This window comes from Rattus norvegicus, chromosome 4 (genome assembly GCF_021556685.1).
Source record: "Rattus norvegicus strain SHRSP/BbbUtx chromosome 4, alternate assembly SHRSP_T2T, whole genome shotgun sequence".
NCBI classification, from domain to species: domain Eukaryota; kingdom Metazoa; phylum Chordata; class Mammalia; order Rodentia; family Muridae; genus Rattus; species Rattus norvegicus.
Genome location: NC_141537.1, coordinates 172,725,345 through 172,752,911, shown reverse-complemented (window position 1 = coordinate 172,752,911; position 27,567 = coordinate 172,725,345). Strand labels below are relative to the sequence as shown.

The window sequence follows — 27,567 nt, the reverse complement described above, 5'->3', positions numbered from 1 at the left end:
ATAAATGAACACCTAGCAAAAGATAGGAAAGTTTCAAGTTTAAATAATTGAATTTCAAAATTAGGAAATGTTTAGTTCAGGCTCTAACTAAACTGTCTTTTGCCACTGCTGGCTGTGGATGATACAGAAAACTCTGAATATTTAGTTTTAATATTCAAGCATGTCAGAATTTCCCAAAGAAACAGAAAATTATTGTTTTAGAGGCATTTTATTTAGATAACTAAAAAATTAGATGTCCAGAAGCCGTCAGTGTACAATGAAAGAGATCAAACCAGTTACTTTATCATGTATTTCCTCTTCTTCACAACTAAGCAGAGAAAAAAAGGCATTCTTCAAGGGAAATGTCAGAAAAATAGGCCAATATATTTTTCTTCTCCATGACAGAAACAGCTACAGGAGATCTGGGGTAAAGTGGACACTAAGTTGGCTTTTCATCACGGCAGCAGGCTTTGGCAGGCACTAGGTGAACAGACTCCTCCTGCCTGCACCGCACGCTCAGCCAGTTCCCTCACAGGCAACACTGTAGTGGTTCGTGCACTGGAGCAATCCATGCCCCAACAGTCTGTCCCCTTTGCCACAGGCAGAGTAACTGAAGGCCGATGCCGGTCTCTGCTTGTTCAGTCCATCAACTGCATGGCATCTGCGGCACACGTCTGACGCTGCTCAGGCCTTCACTTCAGGAGTTGACGAATAGATGGAATCTGAATTCTCTGAAGCAATCTCTTCTGCATTTAAAAGACAAAGCCATAGCAGATTTAATAAAGGAAGAAGGAAATCTACACTTCTGTACAAGGAGGGATAAATAGAAGGGTCTTTTCAAGCATGCTGTGGCGAGAATGAGAAAATAGAAATGCTACTGAACATCACACTACCCCAGGACTCCGGCCACCAAACCCCTGGGCAGAGCTTAGACACAGTCACCCGTTCTTGGTCTTCACATCCTTGTCCAACCCCAATCCCTGTCCTTTCGGGATAAACTTCGGCTGACTCCAACTATCCAGTCAGCATCTAATTAAAAGCATGCCTTTGTGGGTCCTGTCCTTTCCTTTAGTAATCAATTCCTAGTATCAAGGGCATGTAATTAAAATCATAACCATTAAGCACTGCTTCTGGGGGCAGGCTCTAATAGCATCCAAAGCGGGGGTTAGCCTCAGAATCTGCGGTCAACTCTTCTTACCGCCCCAAGTTACAAGACAAGTAATGACCAATCTTCCAATCTAGCCATTATGCATCTAAGACAAGCCCACCTTCCTTCTGTTCTTGGTGTCTGTCCTGTGGCTACTAACCTTGAATCTATTGTCCCTAGTCTAACTCTTTCTCCACACTATACATCAAGACAATTTCCTAATTTTACATCTAGACCTTCATTCAGATCAAAGGTTTTTCACTCTCCTAGTTTATAAAACGATCAAGGTTGTAACAGAGCAAACCAGGAGCCGGCTGGCCTAGCCTCTCACCTCATCTCACCCTGACTCTTCAGACTGGACAGAGACATCCTTCACGCTGCTTCCCTTGCCTTTCTTCTGTTTTCTGCTGAGCCCTCCTGTCCATCCTCACCAGCCACCTTGTCCGTCCTGCGGTCTCCTCGCATGTAAGTGTCCCTTATGCAGGAAGCCCTCTCTGCCTCCCTTCATGGCTATAAACTGTCTCGGGAACCTTTAAGTACCTGTTCCTGAGCGTATGAGGGAGCCCATCAGTCCTGTCCACGTGCACGAGCCTGGAACTCGGGAGCGAATGCTTACACACTCACACTTAAGCTTCCTATAATGTACTTCACTTATTAAGTCTCTTTTGCCATGGACCAAAAATGCTCATACACTGAATTTTTACATACCCAGGACCCTTAGAAAAGTTCATTAATTTGTATTTACCCAGCTCTTCTTCTGCTGTTTCTGGAAATCCGATCTTTGGCTTTGCCAGTTCCCCGCTATCTTCCTCTGTGAAGAGAAAAGCGGGGTGACTGACTATGAAGCAGGGCAGGTGTTCACCAACTCACACAGCACACTTCCTCTTAACAGTCACTGTGAGTCTAAAAGAGACATCTAAAGCCACCTTTAGTACAACAGTCACTCTGGGATTAGTAATAAGTATTTGGAGTTTTTGTTTGTTTGTTTGTTTGTTATTTAAACTTAAAAACATGTTTTCAGTGGTAAGGATCAAGTAATACTATAAAAAATTGAATAGATACTTGTAAATTCTTCATACTGCCTTCTAACAAGCTTTATTTTTATTTTATTTTATTTTTTTATGTATGCTTTTGAACCCCTGGGCCATCTCCCGAGCTCCTTTGTAATAAATTTTGCAATCAGTTCATTCAATTCATCACATAAAGGTCATTGCTCAGTTAGCAGCATGATTTCACTTGCTTATGCCATATGCAGAACTCAAAGTCTAAAGGCAACTGACACAGTGCAACAGAACTAGTGAAGGACACACAGTCTCCGCAGCATAATTTGGTAACGTTGAAGAGACGTCCTCACCAGGAAGCACGCATTTCCACAGGCCGTAGGTCTTTCCAACCACAGTTTGCCACAATCTCAGTGTCCCATCTTCAGAACCACTGGCATAGAGTTCACCATCGGGACTGAATCTCACACAGTGAATGGGGCCAAAGTGACCTTTGTAGGATTCTGAAAACAGTGAAGAGTGGGGTTATCAGATTTAAATACATGCAAAGCTAATTATTAGGGTAAATAGCACTGTACTAGAAGAGATACTGTCCGTCTGTACTGCTGGGGATCATTTCCCTAGAATTAGCCCTTTCCTGTCCAATGTCAGAGGCAGCCCTGTCAACTTTCACTGATCCACACAGCTCTTGTCTGGAAGCCATGGGATCTGATGGCCTGAAAGATGGGGTGGACCAGTCTGATGCTGTGGACAATGCTATCGCGGTTTCAGTATACAAAATGCAGCTGAGGGGAAAGAAAGGCCTCTGACTTTTTCCTGCAGACTCTCTCAGGGTCCCCTGAGAGACCCTTAGTATTATTCACTATGAGTCACTCTTTTGACCGTGTCCCAACACAGACTGTCTTTCAAAAGTGGAAAATGAAGTTTCATGTCCCACTGAGAATTGAGAAGCTGTCAATAAAGACTAAATTCTAGACTAGAGCTCAAGTCTGTGAACCTTACCCCAGTGTCCAGGTCCTGAACTCACCCTGCTTTAGAGCCGATCCATCCATGCCTGCAGAGGGCCAGCAGATGGAGCTCTTTACAGACGCCAGCCCCTGACTCCCTAACCAGGCCATCTATCCGGCTTCCTAATTCCACCACAGTGCTGACACAGGTTCAATCCTGACCCCGCATTTTAATACCGGGAATGTAGTGATTGGGAAGGTTTTTCTACTGCAGGAAAACTTACGAATCTCTCATATATAATCTTATGCCTCTCCATCTTATTCTGGAGTTTCCTCCATCTCTGACTAGCCAGGGAATAGAAGCATCTAAGAGTAGAGGGACCAGGATGGAATATTTGTCTATCATATACAAACCTCCTGGATTCAACCCTCAGACACAACCCCAAAAGTTCCATGAACAGACACTGGATGAGAACAACTGTATCCAAAACCCACACCTATCTATCTCTCCTCTGAACACAGCCTGGATCATCAACGCTGAGCACCTCCTCCGCCCCAGCCCAGCCACAGTTCTCTCAAGCCGAAAAAAACGGACATGTGACTGAACATTCTATAGAACTGACTTAAGCAACCCCGGTCCACCAGTTTCTCCCAAGAAACAAAATAAAGCCGTTTCTTGCTCTTTGTGTATAAATCCAGTGAGTTAGCTCTGTGGGTGGAAAACCAGAATACTTAGATACAGGTAAGAAGAGACGCCAGTTTACAGACAGAAAGGGAGATTTTTAAACTAAAAGCAAAACACAGTTGGACTTGGTTAGGTACTAAAAATTGTGCTCTCTGACCTATCTAGCATACTTACTATTCTACACATGATAAAGTTAGGATGTTTCTGCTTCAAATTAATCATACATCAGCCATTCTACTTCTTAAGAACTATTAAACTAATAATAATATATTATATATATAAAATAATATATATTACATGTCAATATATAACTCATCTTAATATTTTATATATTACTATATTAAGTTATACTTTAGTTTCGATTTAAATTATATTAATTACTTTATGTTAAAATAAATTAAATATAGTAAATATTATATGTTATAATCCTATATATATTACTCTTTGTAAAGGGTCCTTGTTAAACCAATGATTCCCCCACCATTCTCTAGAGACTTAGGTTGAAGAAAGGAGGCTGGGTAAACAGGATTATATACCTGTTCTCTCCTTAGAAAGAACAAAATACCCTTGCATATGTTTCATATTTGACTTGAAATACAAATATTCCATCCCAATAAAGAATCAAAAATCAGTGAACTACAGAACATCAGTGTAAAGATAAGACTCAGATAAGAGGAAATGAGTTCAGTCTTGTCAGAGGGTCTGTATTTCTATCAAAAATGGATAACACCTTTGTTTTTGAAGGTATGAGTTTCCAGTTTTAGTTAGCTGGAAAACTTACTTTCAACAAACCATACGTAAATACCTAAGGCATTCATAATATTTTGATAGTAAATTATTTAAGGCAGTGGCTCTCAACCTGCCTAATGCTGCAACCCTTTAACACAGCTGTGGTGGTGTAGTGACCTCCACCAACCATAAAATTATTTTTGTTACTACGTCGAACTAAAACTTTGCTACTGTTATGAATCATAATACCTGTGTTTTCCAATGGTCTTCAGCAATCCCTGTGAAAGAGTCATTTGAGACACACACATCCCTAGAAGGGGTCAGGACCCACAGGTGGAGGGAGATACCTGATTAAGGGGAGAGAATGAGACTCACCTAATTCCTCTCCACTATTATAATCATACTTATACAGTTTAAAGTCTTCTCCACCAGCAACAAGAAATTCCTTCTCAGGATGAAGAGATGCAGAATTGATGGTTGCAGGAGCTTCAAAGGATTTAATTGGCTCCAGACTGTGTGTGAAGGAAAGAACACAAAAACATAAATGTCTACAAAATTTTTAACACTGCATAAATAACTATCTAGCCATATTAAAATTAATCCTAAAAAATTATTCCTGAATTCTGAAACCCAATACACAGTAAATAGAGATTCAGTTAGGTGTATATGACTTAAGATTGTTATATTGTTATACCCTAATGGACCTCATCTCAGGAAGACATTTAGTAGTGGGAACTCCATATTCTGAGCAGGAGCCACTTTTCTGATCAATGTCTTGGCTGATAAACCGTATTTGGGACCTTGTATTGTTTTTGAGACAGAATCAGTACGGAGTCCAGAAAGGCCTTCAACTTGAGATCCTCCTCGCCTTAACTGTTACTGGGCTCAGGTTTAGAGATGAACATCATGCCATGCTGGAACTCAGTCCAGGAATGGAGTTCTGTGAGAATTCTGCATGCTTGTGAGAACTCTTCAAGAAAACTGGAGTCTCCTGACCTCAGTTTCTTTAAAGCATGGAGTAGCTGTTGGAATGATTTATGCTCCTCCTGTGCAGGGGGTAGGAAAGTCCTCACTTCAGATTACTTACTAGTACTTGCTGTTGTTACTCAATTACATGTAACTAGCCTTGTGACTGTACAGGTTAAGCTCTTAAGATGCCTCTCTCTTTACCCTCAGTGGATATAAACTGTCTGATGCTCTGAATAAAGTTGGCTATTGCATGAGACTTTAACCCACCTCCTTTGTCACCTCCATTCTCCCAAGCTCCACCACTTAGAGCAGTGACAATGCCTGATTAGTTCATTTTCTTCTGAAAAATTTCACTCTATTTTTCTCTATAAACATGCATTATTTTAGTAAATACAAAAAGGTCATACAGGCTGAGCAGTGGCACGCATCTGCATACCAGCACTCAAGAGGCTAAAGAAAAAAGAACCCAGCCAGAGATACATGATGAAGAGCACCCTTAAAACCCTGCTTTAAAAAAAAAAAAAAAAAAAAAAAAAAAAAAAGAGGGGTTGGGGATTTAGCAGAGTGGTAGCAAGCACAAGGCCCTGGGTTCAGTCCCCACCTCCGAAAAAAAAAAGAAAAATCAAAAGTCAGGGACAAGGCATTTGCTTAGCTCGACACTGACAAAGGTAAACAAGAGCAATATTTTACAGTAGGAATCACTACAGTACAAAGGGATGTTAAATGTCTTCTCAATTGTGCAGGGTGCGAGGTGCAGGCTTCAGGCTCCTCCTGCAACACCTACCACTGCTCTCAGCAGCTGTTTCTAACCAGGGAGGGAAGGCCCTGTGCTGGTCTGAGGGAGAATGAAGCCTGTAGTCTTTTGCCTGGTTCCCAGTTAGACTAGTTTGAGAAGGATTAGGATGGTTCAGGGTGTGTCACTGGGGAGTGAGCGGAGTTCACGAGCCCCTGGCAGATCCAGTCTGGTTAGCTGTGTCAGCTCCAGCTTGTGGCTCAGATACAGGCTCTCATCCACTGCTTCGACGCCATGCCAGCCTGCCTCCTGCTATGATGGCCACAGACTTATGCTCTGTAAATGTAAGCCTCCAAAAGCTCCCACTTAAATGCTTCCTTTTGTAAGTGCCTTGGCCATGGTGTCTCTTCCCAGCAATAACTAAGATTAATTAGTTGCATTATAATGAAACTGTATTTATCAATGCACAACTACTTCCCCTAAAAAAAAACCCTATCTATTCTTTACAGCCCTTTTCAGTTCAATCCTGAAAATTATTTCAACATAGATCATCAATCAACACACACCGCATATAAATAGCCAGGCATGGTGGCGTCTAACTTTAACCCCACCCAGCACTCAAGAGGCAGAAACAGGTAAAACTGAGTTCAAGGCCAGCCTGGTCTATACAGAGTTCCACAACAGCCAAGGATATGCAGAGAAATCCTGTCTTGGAAAAAAAACAAACACACAAACCCTAAAGTTGGCTGTGCTGTATCTAGCATTACAGACCAGCCCTCGGTATTTCAAATATTCAACGGGCCAGTGACTACCAAATGAGATCTGAGGCAACAGTCTAGAGCAGGAATGCACGGTCCAGAGATGAACGGTTACAGTTGCACAATCTCACGATCTGTGTAAAAGTATTCCACTAATAGCCTTCTTGTGTTTATAGGAGCTCTCTTACATGTTTTAGAGCTTCCGTGTCATTTTTTGTCCCCTATTCAATGAAGCTAAACACTGTGGTATTCTTCAAGACCATATCATAAGACTACTGTCAGAGGGGAATGTGGTCTAATCTTTACAGAAACCCTTTAAATACCAAGGCTAAGAAGTGCACAGTCAGTTCTACAGCTGAACTCAACATTGTACTTACAGGATTCCAGTACTGAGAACAAAGATATAGCACAATACCAGCTACACTGCTCAGGGCACTGAAACATAAGCTCTTACAATTTAATGCACTACAACCAATAAAAATGTTTTAAAGGTGTTTTAATGGATAAAAACACTTTTAATTAAAAAACAAGATTATATGCATCATAGTCCTAATAATTAAAAGAAAAAAAAAAAAAAAACCAAAGCATGCACATACATGCACACACAATGAATGGGTTTGCATTACTTCCCTCCCTGCTTTTAGATTCTAGGGATTCAAACCCAGGTTCCTAATCCATGCGAGACAAGCACTCTCACTGAGCTGTATCCCTAGACCTTGTCTCTTTAAAATTTTAATTAGAAAAAAGAAAACAGTATCAGTAATTTCTACATAGTAAGGAATATACAACACCTTGCCAATGGCTCCTTTGATAAAAAACAATATAAAATATGCCAATAAATATCCTAGGTAGCTAAAATTTGCTAATTCCTGATTACAGTATGCTCAACCTAAGAGACAGGTGCTAAGAGGAGTGGGAGCACTTCCCTCTGTCTGAGTTACACAGCACAGGTATTAATCTGCCTTTAAAAGAATCATGCAACTTTCTGGTATAAACCTTCCAAGTTTTTAAAGATCATTTTATCTGTATGAATGTGTGCCTGTGCATGTACACGTGGACTCCTGTGGAGACCACGGATACCAAGGCTGCAGTCACAGGTGAGGACAAGCCACCTGACGGTGGTGAGAACTGACTTCTCCACAAGACACACAGTCACTGTTAACCAACAGCTGAGCCAGCTCTCCAGCCCTTTATTTTTAAAGTTAATTCCCCCTCTTTCCACTGAAGGAAATGAAGAAGTGTCTTGGATGGACATACCTTACTGCACTATGAAAAGCAATGGATCGCCCATAAGTAATGACCAAGATCTCTCCCTCAGGAATATATTCCATGCTGCTAACAGACATATTAAAATTTAGAGATTTTACTTCTGTCATTGTGGCATGATCCCAGAGCCTGCAAATAAATGAACGAATGAATGAGTACATAAGTATATTTATTCAATAGCCAGAAAAAAGCTTTTTTTAATCTATGCATAAATCCATGAGAAAATGGTCACAATTGTAATAAAGTAATTTTCATTACAAATTAGTAGGAATTGTGAGTTCCTATGAAATATAAAAGCCTGCGTTAGGTACGGGTGAAATCAACTTTCTACTACTTTCCTAACGCCCTAACAAAACTGTCATAAAGCACCTAGTTCTGGCTACCTAATCTAACTGTTGGTTTGGACTCTCTCACAGCTGTGCATCTTTACACAAAATATATCAGGCCTCAACACACAAAGGTTAAAGGGCATCATGAACTCCCTCAGCCAACCTGTCCATAACTAAAGTAGGAACAGCTGCAAGGCCGCACGCAACTCAATGACTTTCTGCATTGTACTCCATGTGACAATGATAGTAACTGCACCTCACTGTGACTTACACTGACTTAAGCTACACAACACATGTTCCTACATGATTAGTAAAGTCTTTATAAACCACAAGGTAAAATACCTTTCAACCTTTAAGTTAATGAAGAAAAATTAACTTACCGAACAGTTTTATCATCAGCTGAAAGGATCTGTTTATCCTCACTGCACCACAGAGCCTTTTTAATACCGGACGTGTGACCACTAATTTCCTTGGGTTCTTTAGAAGAAACAATTTAAAATGAATAATAAATATTTGGCTTTCTAAACTGAGCAATATGAAAACAATTGAAAGTTACAACATTGAGACAGTTTGTTTATGCTCAGCCCAGGGAGTGGTACTACTAGAAGGTGTGGTCCCATTGGAGTAGGTGTGACCCTGTGGGCTTTCAGACCCTCATTCTGGCTGCCTGGAAGTCAGTTTTCCACTAGCCACCTTCAGATGAAGATGTAGAACTCTCAGCTCCTCCTGCACCATGCCTGCCTGCATGCTGCCCATGCTCCTGCCTTGATAATGGACTGAACCTCTGGACCTGTCAGCCAGCCCCAGTTAAATACTGCCCTTATAAGAGTTGCCTTGGTCATGGTGTCTCTTCACAGCAGTAAAACCCTAGGATAAACATACTACTAATGGATAAAAACATGGGCCCAGGAACAAGGATGTACTAAGCTAATCCTCAGAGTAAACTTAACTCTAGGGCCTTGTCTAAGTCATTGTTGGTAGTAACTACTGGGGGGAAACAAACACAAATGCACCCACACTCGCACGCACACCAACACCACACACACACACACACACACACACACACACACACACACACACACGCAACACAAGCATGCAACACAAAAGTAGAGGAAGGAGAAAGGGAAATTTTAAAAGTAGTATAAGCAATTCCCATGAAAGAAATTTCCTTTCTTCATTTTTAAAATGAGGCAATAGAAGTTGTTACATATAGTCTGTGAGGATCAAGCAGAAGCGTACACCTGAGTCACTAACAGTCTGACGAAGAGTCAGAGCCCCATGAACTGCCATCACTTCTACTGAGATCCACTGAGAAAACACCTTCAAAGCACAGCTGTGAGAGGTGGGGATGAAAAATGTATCCCAGAGCCCTGAACTATTCCACCCGAGCCCTGTAGGCCTTTACTGTGTCCAGCAAGTTCAACAACACTTTGCTATATTAGCATAAGTGCACCACAGACAGAGAGAAAATGCCCAGCAGACACTGCAGTCAACAGTGACAAGCAGTCCACCACATTACAGATGCATTTCCAAACAGTACAACTCTACAGAGTAACTGCTCATCACAATCACTTCTTACACTTTAATGTCCGTTTTGTAATTCACAAAAGCCCTGTCAGCACCTACAGAATGTTTCTTATGAACCAATACAGCTAAACAGTTGAAAGCCTAACCCTTACCATGCACACTACTGTCTCAGCATCCTCTCCTCCAGAGTGCCACACCACACATCACCTAACTCTACCAACATTGCTCTCGTACCTTCACAGACCCTAGCATCATGAAATGAAAAACCATTAACATGGTGATGTTCTACACTGCCAGAAGGCTACGAGCTCTGCAGTAAAATAAGCCAATATTAAAATGAAATCTGCACAGAATAAGAAAAGCCTAACAGGATTTATTTTGACAAAAGATTTTAACAATGATGGATGCTTCTTTCTGCTGATTATCTTAGCTGTCACAATTCTAGAGTTCTTTAGTCCGTTACTTAAAGGAAAAGTAAAACCACAGTGATATGTCAGCCGCACTTGCCTGCTTCAGGTTTGTTCAAGTCGTATATGCGCAGCAGTTTGTCCTGTCCTCCAGTCAACAGGTAATTGCTATCCTGAAAACAAAAAAGAAAAATGTTACACTAACCACTTTATAATTCCCAATAAAGACAGCACTGCAGCCAACTACTTCTAGGAGGGCACTGTGACCTCCTTAGAGAGCTGCCAAGCTTGCTGTCCTCTTAGCTATGCCACACCGCAGGAACAGCCAGAGCTGCCTGCCGTCGTTCTGCTGCCCTCCTTCCCTCCCTGCATCACAGGAGTTACCCAGCAACACTTCTTCCATCTCCAGTGGGATTCAGGGCCTGTGTGTGTGCGCTATGCAAACAGTGTGCAGGCTCAACTACATCCCTACCCCAAGCTCCACTCCCACACCTGTGTGAAATCCACGGTCTTGACGATGTGCTTGTGAGCCAGGGTCATCAGTTCATCTCCAGAGACAGCGTCCCACACTTTGCTACATATAAACATAAACAAATAGTACGTAACATTAATACGACCTTAAATATAACGGTGATTGTGATCAATTCAAAATAATTACATTATTATTGTATTATTGTATTATGCATTTCCCACAGTGCTAATTATTAAGATACTTAATTTATCAAAAGCCCTAAAAGACAATTTTCCCCTAGGACTTTTTAACTCTTTATATTTTTGACAGTGAAAAAGAATAATTTATGCAAGATTCACAAATTGACCTATTCTAGTTTTTTAGCTTAGAGTTATTTTTTTTTACCAAGTCTGCAAAATATTTTAACCAATTCAATTCACCAAGTCATCCTTTTATCTAGTCACAGACCAGAGCAAAATATAGAGAACTTCTCTGAATTTAACAACTTGAAGTACACCAAAGGCCAGGAATGCAAAGCACTCTGCATGAACAGCATTAGTAAGATTTACAAATCTAAGAAACAGGCAGGAACTGGTGATACAACACCTAACTACATACTTGGGAGTTACATACATGGCTGTAAGAGCATGCATGAGGGAAATGATGTCACCACACCGCTTACAACTACTCCAGTCTCTTCCGCTCTAGTTTCTCTGACCCAACCTCCTTTTATTGCTGATCCCAGCCACCCAAGATCCTAACTATGACCCATTCCTCACAGAGGCTCCCACATGATGCCCATCTGTGTCCTAATGTTCTTCGCATACTCACTTCAAATGCTAATCTCAATTTCCTTCGTTCAACAATTAATCACTTTTATTTCTGTTTTTGTTTTGTTTCGTTCCCTTTTTGGAAAGATCGTTCTATGTAGTCCTGGCTTGGAACTGGTATGTCCCCAGACTAGTCTCTAACTTGAGATCCTCCTGCCTCCACCCACAAATGCTGGGATTAAAGAAACAGGTGTAGCACATCCAGCAACCTTGTTTATAATCTGCTTAAACCAAAGATGATGACACATTTACAACTGTTCCAAAGTGTGAAATTCTTTTAAATAAGAAATCGAGAAGGCCCTTTTCACTCTCCAGGCTCTGGACTACTATCACATACAACAGCACTTGGCACTGCCTTTGGGCCAGCAAGATGGTTTTGTAGGTACACAATCCTGACAACCAGAATCACATCCCTCACCCCATACCCCCAAAGTTGACTTCTGACCTCCTCAACACAAACCATGGTGTGTGCACACCCACATACACAAGAGTAAATAAAAGTTACCTTCATCAGTTTAAAGACAAAGGTGACTACAAACACAGGTAATTATAAAAAAGGTGACACGTGCCTCAAAAGAGCAAAGAGAATCATTAAGTCAGTTTGATAATATATGCAAAACCCAAAGTAAAAACAGGTAAGACAAAGTGAACCGCAATGAGGTGACTTATCCAATGCTGCAGTAGGTGTGTGTGTCTGGCCAATGTGATCCAGATCCTCCTCCTGGCTGCCTGCCACAGACAGTCTCCTGGCTGCCTTTGGATCTATCTCTATATATAACTCTTGGCTCTTCCAGCACCATGTCTGCCTGGATGCCACCATGTTTCTCATCAATGAACCTCTAAAACTGTAAGTAAGTCCCAATTAAATCTAGTTACCTTTACCTTGGTCATGTTGTCACTTCACAATAATGAAACTTAACCAAGACAGTGAGGACCTAAGGAAAACCAATGATCTTTCAGACAGCAATTTTTAAAACCACAGGAAATAAAAAGTAAGTTTGAGGCCCGGTTTTAAATGTATCTAGAGCCAGTTAATAAAACTGAGTGGAAAAAGTGTCTGGGGACATCACTAATACAGCACTAAATTTACAAAAATATCTGTAAAGGACATCACCAATATCCATTCTCCAAGCTGCATAGATCACTAAGACTCCTGGTCTCAAGGAGAGGGTCAATCATTTAAACATCTCAAGTCTGGGAACTTAGTGAAGAAAGGATGCTCAGAGAACCAGAACAGAATCTTGGTGAGGTCAAACACCATGTATTCTCCACGGCACCTGCAGAGTCAGAACTTTATGCCTAACTGTGAAGTTGGGAGATTCTGACAACGTCACCACACGATTCAGAAAGAATGAAGTTAAGCATTTTTGTCACACTTACGCTGTGAAGTCTGCAGCTGCTGTGGCAGCTTTGGTGGCGTCCTTATTCAATGTTGCACCCCAAACAGCACCTTTATGACCCAAAAATGTTCCGATCCAGTCTCCTGTATCTCCCTGGCGGAGCATAGGTTTGCCATCTAGAAAATTATTTTAAGACATAATGTGACTTAGATGCATGCAACATACTACCAAATCCTGAGCAGCAAACTGGAAAACGGTTGTTCTGACAGGTCCCACCTACTTACTCCCTTTGAGCACTGGGGATTCCCATCCTGGTCTGTGCCACTGGTCCCAGTGACTGGACTAGGAATTTGGGTCACCCTTCCTGGGAAGCCTAAACAATTCTGGGACCGAACAAGAGGCCTCCCTCACCTTTGCAAACTCGGGTTACAAAACAACTCTAAAGAACTGGGAAATGTTCTTCCACGGGACCTGATTCCGATCCCCAGCACCCACACGGAGGCTGTCAACCGCCTGTAACTCCAGTTCTAGACAAATCTGACGCCGCCTTCTAACCTCTTTGGGCACCCCTTCACACATGTGTACAAGCACGCATAGAGACACCACACGGACACACATAAATAAAACCTTTTTAAAAAAAAAACCATAAGGCTGGATGACACCGACATGTGTCAAAACGATCTAGATAGCCGATTTTACTTTGGACCATGTAAAACTAACGTACATTTTCATCTGGAAAAAATGAGGCTCACACCACAAAGGCTGATACAATATGATGAGTGAGACTTAAAAGGCACTCCTGTCGGCCTGGCCTAATTTCTCCTTCCCGTAAATCCTTGAGAAATACAATGTAGCTGTGTGTGTAGAAAGGCGCAGTGCTGCGGAGCACTAAAAACGGTGGTGAGGAGGGACAAATAAAGCCTGGCCAGGGGCGAGCCTCTGTTCCGTAGCGCAATCACTGGCAGCTATGACCCACCCACCCCTCGGCACACGGGAGCCGCGGCCGTCGCGGGGTCAGCTCACCTTTGCAAGCGCTGATCAGAAAGTAGCCGTAAGGCGTGATGCCGCTGAAGGCCAAATCCACCACGGGCCGCGTGTGGCCCGAGCAAGTGAGCGGCGTCTGCCTCATGGCCATGGCGGCGGCGAGCGCGGTGACGCGGAGCGGGGACCGAGGGTCGCGGTCCTCTTCCTTCTCTGCCGCGGCGCCTCAGCTGCTTAAGGCCCCCGCACTCACGCCGAGGCCGGGTCGGGAATCCCCGCGACGCGCGGTCGCCAAGGGAGGGACAGGGAGGGAGGGAGAAGGGGAGGGGAGCGCCGGAAAACCGGCCCGCCGCCACTCACGGTCCACACCGGTAGCGGCAGGAAGTGATGGCGCACCGACGCGGCGCGTCAACCGGAAGTGACGGGCGGCGGGAAGGCGGTAGCGCCCTGAATCCGGGCAAGAAGCAAAGTGCACAGGCGCGAACTCAGAGCCGTTGCTGAGCGTGGTGCTGACGTAACGCGGACTGCGTCCACTTGGTACCCGGTGTTGTGAGCCCCGAAGTCCGTCCATTGTTGGTTGCTGTTGTAGAGTCGGAACCCTCTAGTTGCTGTTCTCTCTGGATACTCAAAGTCCAAAAGCTCTTCCCACTCGCGTCCACGAGCATCTACAAGACCCGGAGCAACCAACCATACGCCCTCTTGTGTGGTGGTGGAGTCAGGGCAGCGAGAGGAACCCGGAATCAAACTGTGTTGTCAGGCTTGGCGTCTAGGGCTTTACTCGCTGCGCCCTCTTGCCAGCCCACACTTCCCTTCACTCTTTTCGTTATTCATGTATAACTCAGATCTGACTGTCTATGTTTTTTTCTTATTTTTTTCATTAGTTTGAATAAACAACACTGGGGGTGTGTATCTTGGTTCTTACTTTTTTCAAAATAGCGAATTGAATCAGTAGAAGAGTTGAAGTAGACGTTTATTTGGCAAAGTGAAGCGTACACAGCAAAGAGATTGGAGTGGGATGCCCTGAAGGAAGGTTTGGGAGTAATCCATAGAGTTCAGTGTTATGATTTTAAAGACATCTTTGTGGATACTTATTTGATGGATAACATTCTCGTGGGTAAGATGACCCCTTTCCCCTTGCAAATCATAAAGGATCAGCTCTCCCTTTTTCTGGTTAGTTTATCCCTTCCATTGATCTCTAGAAAAGGCTATAAACGGAAGAACAAAACCACCATGTAAGGGTCATTTTAATGAAGTAAAGGTCTTTTGAGCATGCAGGCCTTTTGTTAGTGTGTGTGTGGTAAATGGGTAAGTTTCCTGCGGTCTTAGGAACAAACAATCCAACTGCACAAAGGAGCACCTGACCCAACAGAGACAGTGATGTTAAGCTATAGCCACACTTTTCCATAATTACCTCACATCTAACTGCCTACCCCATAACAACCACTCTCTCCCTACAACCTATATCTCTCTCTCTCTACACACCACCACCACTACAACCCAGTAATGAGAATGGTTATGCCAACAACATTTATACCCTGGTGACAGATAAGTGGTCTGTAGTGGATGGCCAGCAAATGCTTATTTTCTAGTGGAAAAATGTTCACTTAGTGCTCAGAGAGTATCTTATTAGTCAGAGTTCTTTAGGGTCACAGAATTTATGGAATATCTATATTAAGGGATTAGAAGGATTTATAGTCTGTAGTCCAGCTACCCCAACAACGGTCAGCTGTGAATGGGAAGTCCAAAATCTAGTAGTTGCTCAGTCCCACTAGGGAAGTCGTTTCAGCTGGTCTTCTGTAGAAGTAGATTCCAACAATTTTGGTGAGCAAATGCAAGCAGACAAAGAAGAGCGAATCTTCTTCCAATCCTTATGTAGGTCTCCATAAGTGTGGCCCAGGGTAAGGTGAGTACCACCATGCCTGGATCTGGGACTGGCTTTGTCCCAGACTGACCTTGAACTCAGAGATCTCTTTGCCTTAGTCTTCTGGGATTAAAGGTGTGTACTACCTTGCCTGGGCCTAAGCTTTTCATAGCCACGATGCCTCAAGACCTCCATGCCAAGTTCCAGCCTCAAGATCTGGATCACAGGTGAGCCCTCCAATTCTAGATTGTAGTTCATTCCAGATAATGTCAAGTTGACAACCAGGAATAGCCATTATAGTACCGATGAGAACATAACTGATAAGATGGCTCTAACAACTATTACTACAGCCAGAGAGACCCCAGTCTACTGAGCTAAAGTTCTTGCCGTGCAAGCAAGAGGACCTGAGTTTGATGCCCAGTATCCACATTTTCTTAAAAAGACATGTATAGTGTGATGAATTCTTGTAGTCCATCACTGAAAGATAACAATCCTTGGAGCTTGCTGGCCAGCCAGCATAACAGTTCCAAGTACCAGTGAGAGACTATCTACAAAACAAGGTAGGTGGTTCTGGACCAGCAAGTCATTCTTCAGTGACAAGCTCCTAAGAGGAGGGACCAGGGTATCAGAAACAAAGACAGGAAAGTTGGGGTCAGGAGGTTTTGCATAAAGCTTATTAAGAAGTACAGCGTCTTTTTTCTTTATACCGTTTGCAGGGGGAGGATATGGAACAGAGGAAGCTATCATACAGTGGGAGGAAATCAGCAGGAGGCTAATCAAGCAGTGTTGCACAAGACGAGCACAAAACACTTCACGTGCACTAGACTGAGCACACAGTGATACTCTGGTCCCTTCAGGAGGAAAAGTCAGGTTCTCACAAACTGAAATCCTAACTCTTTGGAGGCCCTGGTCCCAGACTGGACTTTGCTAAGTCTGCTCCGGGACAAAGACACTGAATTAGTATTCCCTTTCTCCTTTTGTGGGGCCTCTGAGAAAGCCTTGTATCAGCCTGGACCCCAACAGTGGATGGGTCCTGAGGAGCAGTACCTAAGATTGACTTCTGCATGCGGCACACACACACACGCCTTTTAAAGTGCATCTCGAGCACAGGTTGGCATTGTAATAGACAGTGTAGAAGTGACGTACAGAATAAATCATCTCTACATGAAGAGATTCATTGATGACGAAGATGTTCTCCTTTGATCAATGTGGAAAGAAATTGTACAAATCGGCTGTCTGAAAATAAATGAAAGTGGATGCCTATTTCGTTACTGGATGATATGGAAGTGTTCACACACCACGGTTATTCACTGGGATTTTATTGTGATCCTTGTTAATCATACCTTTGGGATTTGGGAGTCTTAGTCTGTTAGGGCTTCTTAAAAGCCCCTATTTTGTTCTACTTTTTAATTTTTTTCTTAATATGCCATCATTGTACACAGTTATGGAATAGAGTAGTATTTTGATTGAAGATCAAAACAAGGTGATAAGCATAGCCATTACCTCTAAGGTTGTGTCTCTAGTGTGTCCTGGGGTGGTTGTGACTGAAGGCTCTGTCTGCAGTGATAGCGTGGGGAAGTAGGAGAAATGAAGAGGCCAGCCTAATAGGCCTTTGAATTAGAGCAGGGACTGTAAACACTCTCTCTCTCTCTCTCTCTCTCTCTCTCTCTCTCTCTCTCTCTCTTCCTCCCTCCTCCCCTCTCTAGTACTGCCTTATATAGCAGTATAAGCTGCTCCACACATCTTTACTGTGATGGCTAAATTAAAAAAAAAAAAAAGACAAAGCCTGCTTGTGCATGCTCATAGCAAGGCAGGGTACTTTGTACTCATGTGTGGCCTGTGACACGGAGCTTATGTCAAACCACAGGAATACATTCCCCAGGACTTGGTCACATGATGCTGTCTCACCCAAATAGTGATTATGTGGCCATAGGCATCCCAGGCCATTCACACAAAAAAGGTACGGGCAGATGGTACAGCGCATCTGTGCTTGGGACAGGACTCTTAATGGTTGTCTTATGATTCTGCCTATAGCAACGACTGAGGATTAGGGATAGCTGAGGAAACTCTTGGAGAGGACCAGAGTTTAGTTCCCAGCACTCACACCAGGCTGCTCACAACTACCCATAACTCCACATCCAGGGGTTCAGATATCCTCTTCTGGACTCTGGGCAGCTGCACTTATGTGCACACACCCACACAGAGACACACAAGTCCATGATTAAAAACAAACCCCAGGGAGTGGTAACTCACCCCTGTCACCCCAGCACTCTGGAGGCAGAGGCAGCTGGTTCTCTATGTTTGAGGCCAGCCTGCTCTACCTAGTAAACTCCAGGCTGGCCAGGGACACAGAGTGAGACCCGATCAAAAAATAAAAGGTCATAAATTATTATGACATAGATTTTTACATGTACATGACACAATTAAAATCACTGCAGTAAACACACATCCACCAAAGGCCAGCTTCGGCAGGTCAGGTTCACTGAGGAGGGGTGGGTAGACAGCAATTAATCACTCAGCAGACTTTTCTGTGAGGGATTAAAAAAATTCTCTGGGGTCAGCAAAAAGTCTCTGGGGCTGGTGAAAAGGGGGAAACACACACACACACACACACACACACACATACACACACACACACACACTTGGGGGATGAAGCAAGGTTCCAACAAGCTCCAACAACTTTTTTTCTCATCCCACAGCCTATATATACAAGAGAAATCTTCCAAGCAATATAAAAAATTGCACTGTGGTTACATTCTATTTTACTTCAAGTGAACGTTTACAATACGTATACATTAAAAAAAAACCAGCATGTTCCCAACAAACGCTTTACACATTATAGGTGAAAAACCAATTATTCCCAAGAACCCACATACATTCGTGTCTAAGTGGCTTGTTACAGATGAGCAAAGTGTAAGCAAGTGAGGGACTTTTCTCAACCAGTTCTCTTATGGCAGACTGCAATTAGAAGTTACAAAGGAAGGATCAATTATTATTTATCTTAAAAAGTAGTCTTATAAAAAAATCTTAAAAGAATCACAAATATATATTGGGCTGCCTATATATATATATATATATATATATATATATATATATATATATATATATTTGTGATTTGTGATTTGTGATTTGTGATTTGTGATTTGTGATTTGTGATTTGTGATTTGGGCTGCCAGTGTTCTTGTTCCTGACCTCAAAAATTCATCATTCAATTATCAAGAGTGCACCTTTCTCAACTTTGAATTGTTCCCCTAGATTTTCTAAGTCAAGGCCACTAGCAAAGGCATCTTAGCCGAACTCTGCTAACACTCTGTGTCTCTAAATTCTAAGGATGGTGGTTGAATCATTCATCTGCCCCTGCAGCAATGCTTGGGAAAGGTCAGTCACTGTCGTTGTCAGTGCCCATGACACTGCCCAGTGAGAAAGCCCTTTAGAGTTTTCCTACAACACATAGATTCTGAGGGCTGTGATGGCTCTCCGTGGTGAGAGCATCAAGCAGAGCCAGACTCACAACACCACGAAGTCCTCGGGAATTCTAAAGCTGTTCTGCTGGTCCTCTTGTACAGCCCCAGTACACATCCCTGATACTGCTGTGTTCTCTAGATGCTGTCTTTTATTTGCCTCAGCAGGCAATGTGGTGATCCTGTCCTCAGTAATCAGCTATTGACTAAACATCGGTTGATCTTCTGACTCCAGATCACCAAGGCAGAAATGCCACGAAGGAAGTCCCTGTGCGCGCCTCACAGGGTCTCGCTCTGGAACCTGGCCTGGCAGCTGGTTTGGAACAATGTATTGTGTGTTTTCTTTTCTCCCCTGTCTCATTAGGCTTGTTTTAGATATACGTTTATAGCTTTACCTGGAAAATGAATACACGTTTTATGATGGCGGGTGGGAAACGAGTTGCTTTTGTTGTGGGAAATTCCAAGTTACATGTCCAGTACAGGAAGAGACCTAATATAGACACTTTGAGTACTCTTTCTAAAACTCCAGGGTTTATCTTCTGATTTAAAAATAGTTTGCATTTATTTAGTGCGTATATGTGCGAATGCACACAAATGCGGAGGTCAGAGGACAACTTGAGGAAATCAGTTCTCTCCTTCATCCCTGCAGATAAAAAAGCAAACTCAGCTCATAGATTCGGTTGCAAGTGCCCTTACCCACGGAGCCATATTGCCAGCCCTTTCTAGGTTTTTAAATTACAGGACGTAGTCTCATGTATGTGAGGATGGACTCAAAGGTGCTGTGATGAGGATGACCTAGAACTTCAGATCCTCTGCCTCTCCTTGCCAGTTGCAGGAGTCATGGGTGCCTGGAGACCAAGACAGTGCTTCACCCAGACCAGCCAAACACTGAACAGACCGTGGTACATCCTAGTTAGCCCTTTCACTTTCATTCATTTGTTTGTTTAGTTCTACTTTAGATTTTGAGAAACATTTTGGTCCTTAGCCAAATCTGGTGGGAAACAGAAGCAGCCCTCACTGAAGGACAGACCAGCATCCAAGCAAGTGCTCAGTGTCAAACCAGAACCAGCAGGGATCTTTGGGCAAACTCAAGAGCTTCTCTGGCTACCCAGGGGACTAAGGAGAAAGGAGAAAACCCCATCATTATCCTAGCAGGAAGCCCAGGTCATTCAGTCAGGGTGGAATGATTTATCCTTTTAGAAGTTTCCTGGAGGACTCTGGTAGGTTCCAAAGAGTCCCGGGAAGGGTGTGAGAAGAGTTTAGGAACAAGAAACAAAGGCCTGTGAGCTTTTCCTGCTTCTGTTTTTCCTCCTGCGCTTTGGAGCAAGGATAGAGGGCTGGAGCTGCAGCAGCTCGGTGGTGGAACATTTACGAGTAGCCTACAGCCCTGAGTTCCACACTCCACACAGCAAGGAGAAGCAGAGGAAGAACCAGCCAAGCTGGATGAAGTCGCAACTCTCAGGCTGCCTTAGGTAGTGTTGTTAACTTGAGAAAAACCTAGATGCACCTGAGAAGAGAGAATCTCAACTGAGGAATTGTCTCAGCAGGCTGGCCTGCAGGTATGCCCTTGGGACATTTTCTTTGTTGTTGATTGAGATGGGAGGGCCCAGCCCATTGCTACACAAGCAAGGTGGCTGGGGAAAGCAGGACAACAAGCCATCAGCACTGTTCTTCTATGGCTCCTGCCTTGGCGTCCCTGGAGGGTTGGTTGTAACTGTTTCCCCCCAAAATTGATATTGGCCAGTGTTTTTTATCAAAGCCACAAAAGAAGCAAACCAGGACACAGGCTCTTTACGCTAATTGGAGATTATTAGCTAGCTGTGGAGCAAAAGCAGCCCCTTAACTCGCCCTGGCAGAGAGTTTATTTCTAGAGATGGAACAGAACTCCTTAGGGACTTGCTCAGCCATGACAGTTACTGAAAGAGCCCTCCCCATTGCCTGTGAGAAGAGAGGACCCCATACAGACCAAAACAATGTGGGTACCAAACACAGAGAAGTTGAGTGGGGGAAACGGCATCTTTAGGTAGCAGGTCTGTGCCAACCCCAACAAAGAGGAACGCATTTCAAACTGGGAGGTCCTGGAGCCCAGAGTTTCCTGGGAGCCCTTGCTGCCATGTCTGTGAAGGATGTCGTGAGGGCTGCTTCTGTGTGTGTTGGGCAGGGCAGGGGTCACGTGGGAAGGGTCAAGGTGGAAACTAGATTTGACTGCTACACAAAGCTAGGACTGGCTAACAGGATGGGAGACTGTGGTCTGAGGGGTTTGGAGTAGAAGGTCCGATTGCCAGCAGCCACCTTAGATATCTGTGTGCCCTGAGGTAGGGTAAGAATGCCAATGCCCAGAAGGGGAAGGCAACCAAAGCCCCAGGATTCGTCAGCCTAGACTCGTGGAAGAATTCTGTAAAAACAACATGGATGGCCCCTGAAGAGCAACATGCAAGGTTGATGCCTACCGTGTGTGCACACATGCACACATGCGCGCGCGCGCGCACACACACACACACACACACACACACACACACACACACACACAGCAGTTCTACCTACTACATCACAGAGTGGAAAGGTGAAGTCCGGTGGCTTACGTACGATTCCACCTATTGCAGGCATTCACAAAGGAAAAAAAGAAAAAGTTTACACAGCCTGTTTGCAGCACTGACACGGATTTGAAGGAAAGTAATTAATACACATTGCCACCTCCCACACACATCCGGCTCTCCAGGGTATCTAGTTCACCCAGCTGCCTCTCTGAACATACTATGATCCGGTATCAAGACAACATTAGAGAGGAATCGTTGATTCTTCTTCTTTTTTTTTTTTCTCTCTCATGTCTCTTGTTCGATTAAATGCCAACCTGTGTCAGTCGTAGTCATTAAGTAGCTACAACACATGCTTTACTGGCTCATGCCATTTTCTCTGTGGTTAACGCTACATCCTTCTCAATGGTATTTCTCCATCTAGTTTCCTCTCCCTGTAGTCTGGGGATGTTCCCATCAGGAGATACAACTGTAGCGTGTAAGAAATTCATAAAAACAACCTATTCCCTAGATCTCCCTTAATTGGTTTGTACTGGTAACTGGTATATAGCCTCAAGAGAGAATCTCTCGGAGTAGCTCTGTCTGCCCTAGAATTCAGTCTGGAGCAGGCTGCCCTCAGGGTTAGAGCACTCCTGCGCCTGCCTCCCAAGTGTTAGAATCAAGAGCGAATACCAGGACACCCAGAAAGAGCAGTTTTAAAACCCGCTTGAAACCGTTCAAAAGTAGAATGATATTCAAAAGCTATTGTTTCAACATGAACTCCAGTATGGAATTATTCTGTTACAATTTTGTGGCTCGTGACTACTGCGGGAGGTCAGTCTAGTACCCTGATTTCCAGTGATCCTGTCAGTGGTGTGACTGGCTGGCACTTCCGTGCTCCTTCAGTTTTCTTGGTTTGCTTTTGAGTGAGACAGGGTCTCACTCTGGAGCCCTGGCTGGACAGAGCTTCTCTATGTATTCTAGACTGACATTGGAACTCATTGCAATCCTCCTGCCTTGGCCTCCCAAGTTCGGATTGTTTTCCCAGCCACTCTCCTGGATCTGTAAAGTTCTAAACTCATTTCCCAACAGCACTTAGTTACTTCTAATTTCCTGAATAAATGATAGTGCCACCTACTCCCACATAACTATATTTTATGACCCAGGTTAAACAAACTCACTCAAACTTTAGCATACTTTAAATATAGTTTTAAACATATAATATAGCATTAAAACTTTAAAGTAGTACCTAAAGCCAAATATTTTATGATGTCAATTACATGAAAATGTGAATTCATATGAAAAAAGGCCCAGTGAATTCATTACAATGCTATAAGGGGAGTCGTTAATGACAGGGTTATAAATTTTGTATTTTTCTATGTTTTTGACATTTTCTACAACATACATCACACCTTCAGACAGGAACAAGCATAAACTATTTAAATATTTTTAAAACACCGTGTTACTGCATCTGAATGTGCTTGACTCCTGGAGTGTTTGATTAGGTAATGGCATCGTGAGAAATGCTACCTTAGGAAGAAAATTTTACAGGAACGAAAGTGAATTTTCGTTTAGCCACTAGATGGCGGTCGTCCAACATCTATTACACAAAATGCCAAGGCCAACCTTGTAGAGATGGTGCGTCATTTACACAAATACTTTCATTTTTCAACTAACAAATTATAATGTCTTGTTGGCATTTAGAAAATTTTAAATGTACAATAAAATGTCATTGGAACGATTAGAATTCAAATGAACCTTTCATAAACACGTCTTGTTTATTGATACCAATTACTTTTATCTAATTTGGCCCAAAAGCCGCTTAGAAAGTGGCAGCAATTTCCTTCCTCCTGGAATCCTTGTTTGTTTTTCTTGTTGATTTAGGCTCTCAGGTGATAACCACAACATGATTACTTTGTCTAAGTGGATAAATTCAAGGTTTAGGTCACTGATACCCTCCTACGCATGCGGTTCCATATTGGCAGAAACCTGAAGGGTCAAGTTGAGTCAAATTTCCAAAGGTCAGAAGATGGTAGGGAGAAAGGCGTGCGTTTGAGAAATGTCGTCATGGCACATGTCTGTGTCTAGTGATTCTGCACTGTCTCTGAAATAACGTATTCGTGGATATTACCAATGAATACCCCTCAGAATTCACAGGACAATCAATTGTTTGGAAATACACTTTAATTTTTAATATTTAGTCATGCATATGTCTCTCTGTTAATGTATGCACGAGTACGGGTGCCCACAAGAAGAACGTACCATAGCCCTTAGAGCTGGAGTTCCCGGATGCTGTGAGAGTTGGATGCTGGGTACAGAAGTCAGGCTCTCTAGAAGAGCGCTGAGTGTGGTTAGTGCTGAGCTATCGCTTCAACTATTAGAAGGATGTTTAGAAATCGGCGTTGCCACCTGGGCATAGTGGCCCACGCCTTTAATCCCAGCAGGTGGGACGCAGAGGCAGATGGATCGGTGAGTTTGAGGTCAGCCTGTTTTGCATAGTGAGTTCCAGGACAGCCAGGGCTACACGGAGAAAACCTTTCTGGGGAGGGGGGGTGGGGTTCGGCGTTCCCATTTCCCGAAGTTTTTGCATCTAGCATTTGATAAGCATCAACGAAGTCATGAATGGTCTCTAGAGCTGTTTTCTCCTTTCCAGGTCTGACCATTGCTTGTCAGCAGCGCTCCTTCTCTTTGTTAGTTTGGTTGGACGATGCTCGGAGCACTGCATCCACTTGGTGATTAAACAAGACCCAGGGATGAATCAGAGCTGGGAGACGCAGAGCTGGCTTTCTGTCAAGTCAACTAGCCTTTGGCTTTAAAAATGTGAGAGGTGTTTCTAATGTCTAGATCCTAGAACTGGAGATACATGCCAAGGGTTGCCACTGCTGATCAAAGAGGAACACATAAACACATAGAGATTTTTTTTTAAAAAAGATTTATGTATTTTTATTTCATCTACGTCTGGGCACCATGATATAGGTGCCATGCCACTAGAGGCCAGAAGAGGGCATCAGAGTCCCTGGAACTGGAGTTACAGACAATTGTGAACCCTTATGTGGGCGCTCGGAGCCAAAGCCACATCCTTTTCAAGAGCAAGTGTTCTCAACGACTGAGCCAGCTCTCCCGCTCCTAGCAATTTTTTAAAAAATTTTCTGACTACAAAATATACATTATTTATAATTTTCTGATTACCCCTAAAAGCCCAAAATGGTGAAATGGCTCATGATTTCCCAAATCTGATAATGTTTCTTAGAAATAGTTGTAAAACCAGATTTAAGTGCTTTGTTTCCCCTTTCTGCTTTTCTTGTTTGTTTGTTTGTTTGTTTGTTTGTTTGTTTTGTGCTGGGGATCTATCCCAGAGTCTCACACTGAAGCACAGGCCCTACTGCTGGATTAAACACCCAACTCCAATTTTAAGAGCTTGTATTAAATGAGGGTATCCTGGCTGTCCTTGGACTCACAGAGAGCCACCTGCCTCTACCTCCCAAGTACTGGGACTAAAGTCCTGTTCAATCATGTCCAGCATACTGTGAATGATTTAAAAGCAAGAAAAAAAGGTTTATCTTGCTTTTAAATAAGATAATTTAAGAACAAACTGCTTTTGTGTTTATTTTCTAAGCCTGGTTATGGTGGTGCCTGCCATTAATCACAGTGCTGGAGAGGCAGAGGCAGGAGGATCTCTGTGAGTTTGAGGCTAGCCTGGCCTATAAAGCAAGTTCCAGGACAGCCAAGGCCACACGGAGAAATCCTGTCTCAAAAAAACAAAAAAACAAAAAAAAAAGTTTATTTTATTTCTCTTCTTGGGTTCAGAGTTCACGCTTAAGTGTTTTATTAGCATCCATGAATTATATGCATAATAACGGGTTCCCTTATGACAATTTCATACATGAGCATGCAGTGCTTCATACATGAGCATACAGTGTTTCATACATGAGTATACAATGGTTCATATGTGAGCATAGAGTGTTTCTAACATATTCCCTCTCCCTGCACCATCTCTTGTCTGCTTCCCACTCTAGCTAATCCTCCCCCCAACTATTCTCACTTCCACTTTTACAATATGTTAAGATGTATTTATTTATGTCTCAGTGTGAGTGTATATGCATGCGTGTGTGTGCCTACCTGTGCATGCATGTGGAGGCCAGAAGGACTTGAGTGTCCTCCTCCATCACTCTCTGCCTACCCCTTTGAAGTCATCTCTTTCTTGAACTGGAATGAACTAGGTTGAAGCCATCACGTTCCAAAGACCCTACTGTCTTCTACCTGTAGCCCAGAGCTGTGGTGACAGGTGTTTGTGGGGACTCCCTGATTTTTCTTTTTGAGGGTTTGAGGATGTGAATTTAGGTTCTCATGATTGCGGAGCAAGTGTTATTAACCATTCGGCCATCTTTTCCGGCCTGTCCCTTCTACACTCATCATGTTATCCCTCACCCACAATGTCCCTGACACTAGTCATCTCGGCTCATGCAGTCCTCCTACGGGCAGCCCTCATTGCTTGCACGTGAAGTACCACTCTATGAGGAGGATGTCTGTCCCCATCTTCTGCATGTAGAAATGGGAAAAATAAAGCGAGAGACCCAGAAGAGAAAAAATTTACAAGGTAAGAACTGTGGTGTCAATGCTCGAAGAATTAAGGGCCACTTCAGTTTTTAGAGCATAGTAACGTCCGATCACACATCAAGCTCCCACACGAATGCTGTTTGCCTTTTAGTTATAACGATTTCCTGATCGACTCAAACAAAAACTTGAAAACGATACCATCTGTGCCATTAACTGCTACATGGCACTAAAAGGGCTGGGCTTAAAGACAACAGAAGAGACTCTAGATTTCCTCGTAAACCACACCAGTTTATTTTTTTAGCAAGACATTCGCAGAGCCCTGAGGTGGAAAGATCAAGCCTGTCTCGCACCTGGGTGAGGGATTCAGAGAAATGTACCGTTATTCTGTGCTGAAAAATCTATGTATCCGAGTGCCACTGCTTATGTGGCAGTGTTTTGGAGACTAGGGAGAGCGAAACCTAGAAACTCCTCACTGGTGTGGCACTTGCGTTCCATGATGGTAGCCAGTGGGGATGATCTGACATATGGTTATAGGAGGAATGGAGAAGAAAATGGCTCCAGGCTCTTTTTCTGATGCACTCACATTGATGTCTTGAAAGAAGTAAAGAAATAAGCCACATGGCTACATGCATGGAGAACACTCCAATTGGGGTGATAGCACGACATCTGCCGAGGTTTCATGGAGTGACCGCAGTGGACGAGGTTAGGAGAGCTGGCCAGATGCAGATCTTCGTGACTCTCAGAGGAGAGGAAGAGGCCAGTTGGAAGGTTGGGAGGGTGTAACTTGTGGGACATGGGAGGATGTTCAGGATCTACAGGAGAAGGAGAGGATGAGGACTCGGGTCCCAGGTGACAGTGAGAGAGATGGTGAGAGGTGTCAGCTTCTACACATTGTCAAGGAGAGCTGGTGGCGTGGATAAGAGTCAAGAGTTTCATATTGTATTTAGGTGTGTGTGTGTGTGTGTGTGTGTGTGTGTGTGTGGTGTGCCTTGTATGCTGTCTTAGCTTGATTTTTATTTCTGTAGATCATGACCAAAAGCAATTTAGGGAAGGAAAGAAATCTATTTTACCTTTCACCTACCACTCAACATGAAGG

The 27,567-nt window shown here is 43.3% G+C and overlaps 1 protein-coding gene across 1 annotated transcript; it reads right to left on the bottom strand.

Moving 5' to 3' along the window:
- Window positions 1-189: 189 nt before the first annotated feature.
- Window positions 190-14,438, bottom strand: Strap (serine/threonine kinase receptor associated protein). The gene is made up of 10 exons (NM_001011969.1): window positions 14,122-14,438; window positions 13,139-13,274; window positions 10,970-11,051; window positions 10,578-10,650; window positions 8,924-9,020; window positions 8,206-8,343; window positions 4,864-5,000; window positions 2,481-2,630; window positions 1,872-1,937; window positions 190-725 (listed from the first exon to the last, which is right to left on the bottom strand). The coding sequence occupies exons 1-10, from the start codon at window positions 14,231-14,233 to the stop codon at window positions 664-666; spliced, it is 1,053 nt and encodes a 350-aa protein (NP_001011969.1). The 5' UTR covers window positions 14,234-14,438; the 3' UTR covers window positions 190-663.
- Window positions 14,439-27,567: the final 13,129 nt, after the last annotated feature.